Source organism: Pinus tabuliformis, chromosome 5_1 (genome assembly GCF_031772625.1).
Source record: "Pinus tabuliformis cultivar Carrire ecotype Pingquan chromosome 5_1, CPIR1, whole genome shotgun sequence".
NCBI lineage: Eukaryota > Viridiplantae > Streptophyta > Pinopsida > Pinales > Pinaceae > Pinus > Pinus tabuliformis.
Window position 1 is genome coordinate 559944913 of NC_142305.1, and position 11054 is coordinate 559955966.

General features: G+C 31.3%; 1 protein-coding gene and 1 pseudogene across 3 annotated transcripts; both read right to left on the reverse strand.

The window, feature by feature from the left end:
* The window catches only part of LOC149166028 (putative ubiquitin-conjugating enzyme E2 23), a 26144-nt pseudogene extending 17785 nt beyond the window's left edge, over window positions 1-8359 (reverse strand).
* On the reverse strand, window positions 5620-10846 carry LOC149166029 (putative anthocyanidin reductase). Of its 3 annotated transcripts, none has more exons than XR_016260392.1 (5): window positions 10660-10846; window positions 10367-10533; window positions 9962-10171; window positions 9316-9885; window positions 5620-6098 (listed from the first exon to the last, which is right to left on the reverse strand). XR_016260392.1 is itself a non-coding variant. In XM_089431259.1 (4 exons), the coding sequence occupies exons 1-4, from the start codon at window positions 10787-10789 to the stop codon at window positions 9832-9834; spliced, it is 561 nt and encodes a 186-aa protein (XP_089287385.1). In that variant the 5' UTR covers window positions 10790-10846; the 3' UTR covers window positions 8675-9831. The 3 variants fall into 3 exon arrangements, 1 of the variants encoding a protein (XP_089287385.1); XR_016260391.1 differs by lacking the exon at window positions 5620-6098 and adding an exon at window positions 8675-8978; XM_089431259.1 differs by lacking the exon at window positions 5620-6098 and having other exon boundaries at window positions 8675-9885.
* Window positions 10847-11054: the final 208 nt, after the last annotated feature.

Sequence of the window (11054 nt, forward strand, 5' to 3'; positions counted from 1 at the left end):
CTTTTCCAAGCATGGCATTACACATTCAATTTTTCCTTTGATTGCATATTACTTTGTTTTTTACCAAAAAAAATTGCAACTTCTCCATGGTTTAACATTATGGATTAAATTTTATTATTTTATTGAAATTTAAAATTATTTCTTGCAATCTTTGGATAACTGCGTTAGATTTTTTTTTCTATAAGTTTTGGATGCATTTGCAATGTTTATGCCCTTTTAGAATTTTCATTGTTAATATTTTTAGGAAACCACCAAAAATTAAAATCCTTGAAAATAGCTAATACTCACCTAAATAACATATTTACCATCAATTACTACCCACCATAATTTAAGCAAGTATCAAAAAATGGATAGAACAAGATGCAACTAAATACACTTAAATGAGTTTTTACTACCAACAATTATTTATGCTTTTTTCAACACTTAAGGAGTAGGTTATTGCAATTTTTTTGAAATCATACTGACCATTAATTAATTAAAATGTAACTTAGTTATTTATAATATTTAAAATATTTTTATAATAAATATTATTAATTAACAAATTCAAAATTAATAAATATTGTTAGTTATCATGTTTAAAATTTTATTATTTGAATTAAATAACTTTATTCATAAACAAATACAATGGGATAAACTCATTATTAATTAAGTGAAAATTTATTCAAACCATAATTTTTTATTTAATATATGTTAAAAATAGTTAGACACTTCAAAAAATTACTATAGATTCATTTCACAATTATATAATTATTTAAAAAAAAAAACAGTTTTTATTACCTCCAATTGAAAGTTCAATCCCCACAAACATGTATCGCTAGCTAAACAAAAAAAAAACAAATACTACCAAAGTATTTATTTTATATGTTTATTACAAAATTTGGTATATGTGCAAGAACAATTACCCTTTAAAATATATCTATTTATACTTGACATAGAAAATGTGAAACTTTCTAGACAACCTTCTCAACAAAAATATCATCAATAACACATTATTATTTTCATTAGAAATGTTGAGATTCTCCACCTCCACACTAGTAAAACAGTAAAACTAATACTAACTCCAATTCCATATTTTTACTTTGGTTTAACTATATTTAAACTAAGCGAGAGGTTCATATAGTTTATGTTGAAATTATAACTTTTTTTTCAATTACTTTATCTCTTTTTAAAAAATTGATGTGAAATTATGTTTTTAAAATGAACACTAAAATATTTTATGTGTGATAGTGATTAATATTTTTTTTTAATTATAATTTTTTTTTATATTTTTATTAATATTATATTTAAAATTTTAAATATAAATATTATTATTTTTTAGAAATATACTTAAGACAAAATCTCTCATACGAAAGTGTAAAGTTGCTCTCAACATTTATAATCTAAAATATTTTTTAATATGTATATTATAAAAATTAAGGTATGTTTTTAATTATATTTAGGCATATTTGTCATCCATTAGTTTTAATTTTTAAGAAATTTTAAATAAGTATTTTTAATAGATTTTGAATTATATTATTACATAAATTCAAAATAATATAAATATACTAAAAGAATTTAAAATAAAATAAAGTTGTGAATGTATACAATACAAATATATTGTTTAAATATGTAAATGAAATGGATAATAAATGTTGATAGACATCAAAACACTTAACTCATAATCAATATTGATTGATTATGATTTTGTTAGATCTAAGACTTTTGTGATCCATTATATAAAGAATAGTATTTCAAATTAATCACATTGTAAGGATTGGGTCGAACCAACTAATCTAGTTCATCCTCAGGACAAGGTGAGAAAGAGAAACCAATCGATCTCAGAGACTAAATAGCAGGGATGCATCAATGTTCATGGTAACCTGTTCAAAAATAGCCGTTTTTGAAGAATTATTAAGTTTATTAAAAATAATTATTTAGTTAGAAAATAGTCATTATGTAATAATTAATTATTTAATATCGAAAATGTAAATAAAATAATATTATTAGGGTTGACCTATTCAAAAGTTAATAAATCTATTTATCGATTCAAATGGTAATTCTTTTATATAATATTAATATTATTTAAAAACAAATTAAATATTAATATTAGGTTGAAGATAAGTTTTTATGTAAGGAATTGGTTAGTGATAATATTAAAAATATAAATTATTTACCAATTCAAATAATAATATTATCATTTTAGAAAATAAAATAATTCATATATCATTATTAATTAATATATTTATCGATTAAAATTTGAGTTGTTGTCATTCTTGACAAGTTTGATTATGTCTGCAAAATGGTAGAACGTCTATCTAATAGTGAAGGTTACATCAAGCTCAAGAAAATACCCTTCAGTCACTTCTGTGATCAAAGCATATTCATCTCTTAATCCCCTCTCCTAAGAAGTCATTGTAAGAGCCCCCCTTACCCCTAGAATCTATGGTCTTTCAAAGATTCATAAATTTGGTGCCCCCTTGAGACCTATCGTTAATACCATTAACGGCCCAACCTATCCTCTAGATAAATTCCTAGCCCAAAAGCTCAAATTTGTTGTGGGTCGCACTAATTCTTTTGTGAAAGACTCTTTCTCTTTTTTTCAAGAGTGGAAAGACATCAAATTAGATCTCGGAGATTTACTAGTGAGTTTTGATGTTGTTTCCTTATACACCAAAATTCCCATCCAAGAAGCCATTGATATCATTAACTGCATCACTGATAAAGACACTTCCAAGATAGTAGGTCTTTGCCTCACCTCCACTTTCTTTAGTTTCCAAGGTGAGTTCTATGAACAAACCTATGTTGTTGTGATGGGATCCGCCCTCTCCCCATTGTCGCAAACTTGTTCATGGAAGATTTTGAGACAAGAGCCCTTGCCTCACTAATCTTCGTCCTAAAAAATGGAACAGGTTTTTCGATGACACCTATGTCATTTGGCCTCATGGAAGCAAGAAGCTTGATTTGTTCCTCAACCACTTGAACTCTCATTCAAATTCCATCAAGTTCACTATGGAGGTTGAGGAGAATGGTCACCTTCCCTTTCTCGACATTCTCCTTTCCAGGAGGGATGATGGTTCCATTTGTCACCAAGTTTTTCGAAAGAAGACTCACATGAAATAGTACCTCTGTGGTAATTCCCATAATTTCCCAGCTCAGAAATTCGGGGTTCTCAAACACTCTCGCTAGCCGGGCACTAAGAATTTCTAATAGTGACCATCTTGATTGGGAGAAGTCTTATCTTCTTGATGTTTTTGAAAACAATGGGTATAGTAGACCCCTTAGCCTCAAAGCCTTTCTTAGAGCTAGCAAAGAGCAGAAGGTTAAGCCCACTCTTGTCGATCCTTTTCTTAAGGTTTATCTCCCATATATCCAAGGAACCAAGGATAGGATTGTCCATATTCTTAAGAAAACTAATGTTTCTTCTTCCTTCAAACCTCTCAATACCATTAAAAATTATCTTAGATCGGTCAAAGACGCTATTGACCCGAAGGACTCAAAAGGGGTCTACCTTGTTCCCTGCTCTTGTGGTATCCCCTACATTGGTGAAATGGGAAGATCTATTAAGCAGAGGATCAGTGAACATGCTGTTGACATCAGACACAATCGCTTCCGCACCTCGACCCTTATAGAACATGCTGAGAAATCAAAACACCATGTATGCATTGAAGAATCCAAAGTCCTTTGCTAAAATTGATCATTTCCACCAAAGGAAACTTAGGGAAGCGATTGAGATTGAGAGGCATGCCAAAAACCTCAATAGGGATGATGGTTGGAAATTAAGTGAAAGTTGGATTCCAGCTCTCACTTCCTAGCTCCTTCGCCCTCATCTTTGTTCATTCTTCTATTGGTTCCTATCTTTCATCCCGATCTTTTCTTTTCAATGAGGATATTCTTCCCTATGTTGTTTCATTCCGTCTATTAGACCTTATTGGTCTTGGTAATTTCAATAATATTTATCTTGAATTTTTCCTAGCGATGAGGTTTTAACCTTATACCTTTAACCATGAGAATAATTATATTTTTTTGACACATTATTATTTAATTATTACATAACGGTTAGTTTTTAAATATTATTATAAATTCTTTTAAATAATATTAACATATTTATTACATCAAGATAACGACTAGTTTTCTACCTAATCCCCCTCGTCAACTCTAACTAACTAAGAATATTACTCATAGATAATATTATTATTTGGATTGGTAAATAGATAATTTTTAATATATTCACTAACTAGTTAATTACATAACAACTAATCTTAAACCTAATAGTACTATCTTTTCTATTCTTAATGTTAATTATTATATAAATAAATTATGCTTAGATATTATTAACATTTTAATCGATAAATATATTAATTAATAATGATATATGAATTATTTTATCTTCTAAAATAATAATATTTTATTTGAATTGGTAAATAATTTATATTTTTAATATTATCACTAACTAATTCCTTACCTAACAACTTATCTTCAACCTAATACTAATATTTATTTGTTTTTAAATAATATTAATATTATATAAAAGAATTACCATTTGAATCGATAAATAGATTTATTAACTTTTGAATAGGTCAACCCTAATAATATTATTTTATTTACATTTTCAATATTAAATAATTAATTATTACATAACGGCTATTTTCTAACTAAATAATTGTTTTTAATAAACTTAATAATCCTTCACCAACAACTATTTTTTATTGGCTTACCCTGAACATTGATGCATCCCTGCTATTTAGTCTCTGAGATCGATTAGTTTCTCACCTTGTCCTAAGGATGAACCACATTATTTGGTTCCAAAGGTCGACCCAATCCTTACAATGTGATTAATCCGAAAGACTATTCTCTACATAATTGATTACAAAATTCTTAGATCTAACAAAATCATAATCAATCTATATTGAAAATTTACCCCCCACAAAAAAACATAAAAATTAATTAAATTCTAACTTTATTTTCATTTTTTTTTGGTAGATTAACACCCATAGGAGATTTCAATTGTGACCTGTAGCAAGGAGTGCCTTGAAGGTGCATCCATTCACTGTAAATCCAAAACTCAACAAACTTATTATTATTATTATTAATTATAAAAAATATTAATACATGAATTAAAAGTATACACATTTAAAAAAAACATGTATCAAATTCTTAATTATAGAGATCATAGTCTTTGTTACAATACTATGGGTCAATATCATATCTTATTAATTGCAAATATCCAAAACAATCATCATGTAATGTACCCCGATAACCTCACATGTAAAAGCAGGGAGTTAGAATTTTTTATACAAATTACCCACAAGTAATTATCCAGTTCACTACTCCACAATTCCTCATTAACCATTAGATATAACGTTCATTAGTACATCAAGTAAATTGCAATTAAAGATAGTAAGTTTGCATAACCATTAACCACCACTCTGGTAGTTTTTTTTATACAAATTACCCACAAGTAATTATCCAGTTCACTACTCCACAATTCCTCATTAACCATTAGATATAACGTTCATTAGTACATCAAGTAAATTGCAATTAAAGATAGTAAGTTTGCATAACCATTAACCACCACTGTGGTAGTTTATTAACATAACTGTCTCATGAATCCATGCATCCATTTCACGATTTCCTTCACCATATTAATTAACCTCATACTTGGACATTATGGTTAGGCCATCAAATAAAGAACCATCAACATCATCAACTGACACAAAAGGCAATCACACCACTGAACACCAATATACCCTGGAAACCCCGTAGGGTGAAAACCAGCAAACGTTTAATCTTATTATTAAACGCTCGTGAGGGTTTTCACCCCTCACTCAATGGCTTATAAGGGATTCCATCCCTTAACCATTGTTATAAAATCATTACAATGAATTATCATTAAGTTGTCACATAACTAGCTAAAAGCTAATACATTTTCCATGAAACCCTTTTCTTACATACCGCCACATGCAACATTCCTTCTGGCATGATTGTTTTTAGCAATGGACAATCCTACAACTCGAACTCATTTGCATGGTCCATTAATCCTTTTCCTACCACAAGGTTAAACATCACTTTCCTTTGGCACCATCCGCCATTGTTTCCTGTCAATGTAGTTGTCAACAAGCCTGGCAACAAGATTAGATATCATATTAATCAATCAATAAGCAACCTCTAAAAGAGATCTTTTAACCTCTACTCATATGCATGAGGAAGCATGACATACTATATAGCTAGTACATATACTCAAGTAAATATTGTTTGACCTCCACAATGTTTATTTACATTAATGCATAATTCTCTTTAAGAGATCTAACTCTTTAGTTCTACTAACATGTATAACATAATAGTTATATCTTCATACATGTAATAAACTATTATTTCTATGCTTAAGCACATATTTTCTTTTCACATAGTTATTTTTTGAGAACTCAACATAGTCTCTCTAACATACAAAGAACATAACTCAATATCACAATGACTATTCTTTGTGCATACCATATCTTATCATATTAGCCATTCTTTAATGTATGCAATACATATTCCCTTCACTAGAACTACCATCATTTCATACAAAAACCACATACTTCATACAAAAACCACATACTTCTTTCTTAAAGGAAGTCATTATAACCTCATTCTCTATCTTCCTATATGAGGGTTTCTCAAGCTTCCCTTTCAAGAAATTATTAAAGATATCCATCTTTATAAATAAAAATTGAGACACAAAAACAAGGTTAACTTACCCTTTATGCATCAAAATCAAGAAGTCAACACAACTCATCTAACAAGACAAAATTTTCAAGAGATTATTATTTTCAAGAAAGTTAACATAATCACTTTCTCTACGTACACAAAATCATACAAAATCATACTCCCACAATCACAATAGCTACCCTTATGTGCATGCAACATGTGTTTTTCCTAACAGAATTACTTTTACTTCAATGCACATAATCTTTCCATGGAACAAGTATGGATTCTTGGTATGATATGAACACTATTCATATGTCTTTCAAAAATAGGAAACTCTATTTTTGTTTCAAGAGATCTTCTCACAAAAGCCATCATCTTCATACATGAAGTATGCACACTTTCCTAAAAAGAAAACTATAGAAATAAATATCTATGAGCCTAGAAGCACTTCACTAGCTAATTCGATCATGCATGTAATGCATAATTATTTCACATGAACTTAGAAATTAACTCGTATCACAATGCCATTAGCATATATCATTTTTCAAGAAACTTTTATAAAAATACTTATTTTAATTCAAGAAAACTTGCCCACTTTTCATGCTATGTCCTGAGGATGTTTATATGCTTCCTCTTCTTTTCTCAAGAAAATATTTTGGCTATATTTAGCAAGGATTTTATTCCAAGAAAATGACGAGATACAAGCATTTTATGCACGAGACTCACATGTAGTCTTTTTAAGAGGAAATACCTATTTTTTTTACCAAGAAAACATACAAAATAATCAATCTTTAACATATTTTCTTTACCAAGAAAACATATCAAATATTCAATCTTTTACTCATGCACTAACATATTTTCTTTACCAAGAAAACATATAAAATATTCATTCTTTTATCGCATGCACTAACATATTTTCCTACGAAGAAAACATATAATTTAATCATTCTTTTGCTGTATGCATCAACATATTTTCCTTGGTGCATCAACATATTTTCCTACCAAGAAAACATATAATTTAATCTTCTTTTACTACACATAAACAAAGAATATTTCAAGAGATCAACTTATCTCTTTCCTTCGACAACTCTGTTGTAATCTCCCATTGGAAAACCTTCTGGTAGGTTGGTGATCGATGAAATCTCTGCCGTAGGGAGCATAGTTGCCCCTGAATGCAGTTGCAATATAGTTGTTGTCTGGATCAATGGTCGATTCACCAAACCCGCCGAAACCTTTGGCGATTCACCAAACCCAAAGAGAGCCGAAACCTTTGGCGAGCTTGTAATTTTCATATGATTTGACTGAAAATGGTCAAGGGCACGAATTCCTATTGGCACGAATTCCTATCCATCGCATGGCAATGACAGTATGAGCCGAAACCTTTGGCGATTCACCAAACCCAAAGAGAGCCGAAACCTTTGGCGAGCTTGTAATTTTCATATGATTCCACTGAAAATGGTCAAGGGCACGAATTCCTATTGGCACGAATTCCTATCCATTGCATGGCAATGACAGTATTTGCAGTCTCTGTAATCTGTGCTCGCTTCTGAGGTTTTAACATTCCGGTTTTCCCAAGGAATGTCAAGAAAATCATAAACCTTTTCACCGTAATTTCCTTCTTGACTTTATCTAAAACCTCCAACTGCTGCACGCATCGCTTTCCTTCCAAAGGTGCATGAAGCACTATTACCATTACCCGCAAAAAGGAATGTTGCCCCCTCATTCAGTTCACAACTACCAAGAATCAGTTAATAACTGATTCGTAAGTTGAAATTATTTTTACGCAGGGGTAATTATAATGGGGATATTACACATCACTCATTTGGAGATGACACATGTTTATATGATATTTTTTTTAATTAATCAATTTAATAGAAAGAGAAAAAATAACATAACAATTTTAAATTACTAAAAATATTTTAAAATATTTTATAAAATTTAAATCCCCACCATCTACTTAATATTTATAGATAATTAAATTAAAATTTTAAAACCTTATTCCAAAATATAAAATAAATTTAATTGATTTATATTCCATTGCAATATTTTTTAAATATACTAATAAAATAACAATATTCAAAAATATAAATCGAATTGGTTTACATACAATTCAAACACTGTTTAAATATATTTATAAAATAACAATATTCTTCACAATTTACGGAACCTATCTCAGTAGTCCATACGATTGAGCCGATTTAATTGTGTCACACAAAATTTCTGCCACACCATACTTGAAAGAAAACCCCATATCCAAAAGTTTCCAAGACAAAGTAGGAACACGGACACCATTATCATCTTCAGCGTCGCTTCTGTCATATAAAACAAGTTTCCTCGCCTTCTATATCAATATAATTCCACAAAAATATAACCAAAAAAAACTTATATGTGGGCAGGGTGGAATTTGACGGGTAAATTGGTTGTTATAGGGTGATTTGTCAATTAAATATAGTGTAAAAAATTACAAAACCTTAAAGATTCTGAAAACTATAAAAACAAATCAGAAACGGTGAAAAACCTCAAACTTGACAGGAGGGTCTGTTTTGAAATTCCAACCCTGCATGCTGCGAGAAGCTACTTACTTGAATGGTCGAGTGAAATGTGGATGGAGTGCGATAACTGAGAAACATGCTGGGAGAAGCTACTTACTTGAATTGTGGGTGGAGTTTATGGATGGAGTCCGATAACTGAGAAACGGTGAGAGAGGAAACACAGCAAATATGTCGACCTTGTACTTTTGGTTGCTCCATCAGAAATATATGAGCCTCACATAAATCCTCAATATGAACTAATGGTAATGATCCCCGAAACGACTCACTCCATTTCAATCCTTCATGATGGCATGTAAACGGAAATTGTCATGCTGCTCTTAGTGTTTTAAAGTTTAAACTAAAGTATTTTACATATTTTTCTGCCAAACCCTCTCCTCAACTCAAATAGAAATGTCCTATCATTCGCCTTCTCCCTATTCCTGGTTTGATTGTTTCACCTTCACAAGAAGCCCCATAGCAAACACCTCAAAATTTTTAATGAACATATAATAAAATGACTACATACCTGTAATGGGGCTTAATATTTCACCACATGAATACGGAAATGTTGAGATAATGGCTGGCCCACCAACGTAACCCGGTCCAATTGTCACAACCTCCATTTGGCCACTGTTTAATCCATACTCAATGGCGGCTTTCTCCGCCAAGTCTTGGATATGCAATAGAACTGCACACATGATAAGCACGACATGTAAGTTACACCATATTTGAGATGTAAATTTAACCATACTACTCATACGTACACTAATAGGGCCGGCTTTCCTGCGCATGAATTCCACTGGAGTCCAGTTTGACTCGTCGAGAGTGGACCCAGTAATAAGCTCCCCTTCTTCATTTAGCGGACAAGCTGCTGCCACCGAAGAAGTATAAACCACACGCCTAACCGATTTAGCGCGCGAGCAGGATTTCAATACATTCAATACCCCTTTCAAAGCAGGCTGAACAAAATCATCCTGTCCCATAATTTTATACTTTTTATCAGGATTATCTCTCAAAAGTTTTTGAGAAAGACAAGTTAAATTGCATAAATCAAGATGAAAATTAATGAAGTCGCCAGAAATATAAAATTTATACGCTGTTAAATCCCTTTTAATACCTTTCATACTTCACAAATCAAATGTTAATAGAAATTTATGCATAATAAGTACCTCAGAAGGCTTGGAGAAGTCCATAGGACTGGCCACGTCGAACACACCATCACAGCCCTCCACCGCGGAATCGAAGGCGCCCTCTTCGCTTAAATCTGCTTGGAAGAGCTTCAGTCTCTCTGCAGCACCAGGCAGCGACAGCAGAGGCCCAGTTTTTGCCTTGTCATCTGCAGGCACAAAAGTACGAGAATAGCTCAAACCTAATTTCTTATCGGAGTGCGGCGGAACAAACTGATTAATTAATAGCAGCTAATTTCTTATCAGATGGCGGCAAAACAAACTGTATTACATACATGGGTTTCTGAGGGTGGCGTTAACAGTGTAGCCTCTCTGGAGAAGATTCTTGACGAGCCATGATCCGATATACCCTCCTGCTCCTGTAACGCAAGCCTTCATGCCCTCTCCACCTTCGTGACCTTGCATTTTTCTGCACGGAACATACAGCGAATATGATATTGATATGCAAGTTACAAAATGAGAGGCTGAGTGCAATATAAATATCCAATAACCATCCGTATTGTCAATTCCGAAATTATTCTAAAATCAAACTGAAAAGAATCAGTGAGTTCAACAGAAATCTAATCCAATCATTCATTTCTTCTCAACGCATTTGGTCATATCAACTCCTCACCTCTTTTCGACGTAATTCGTCATCACTAAGCACGTTTCTAATTGGTGCAGTGTTTTC

Coding starts and splice junctions, on each gene's coding strand:
- LOC149166029 (XM_089431259.1), bottom strand. CDS start 10,789: ATGCAAGGTCACGAAGGTGGAGAGGGCATGAAGGCTTGCGTTACAGGA. Junction 10,534..10,659: donor CGCCACCCTCAGAAACCCAT/GTATGTAATACA, acceptor TTGTGCCTGCAG/ATGACAAGGCAAAAACTGGG. Junction 10,172..10,366: donor ACTTCTCCAAGCCTTCTGAG/GTACTTATTATG, acceptor ATTATGGGACAG/GATGATTTTGTTCAGCCTGC.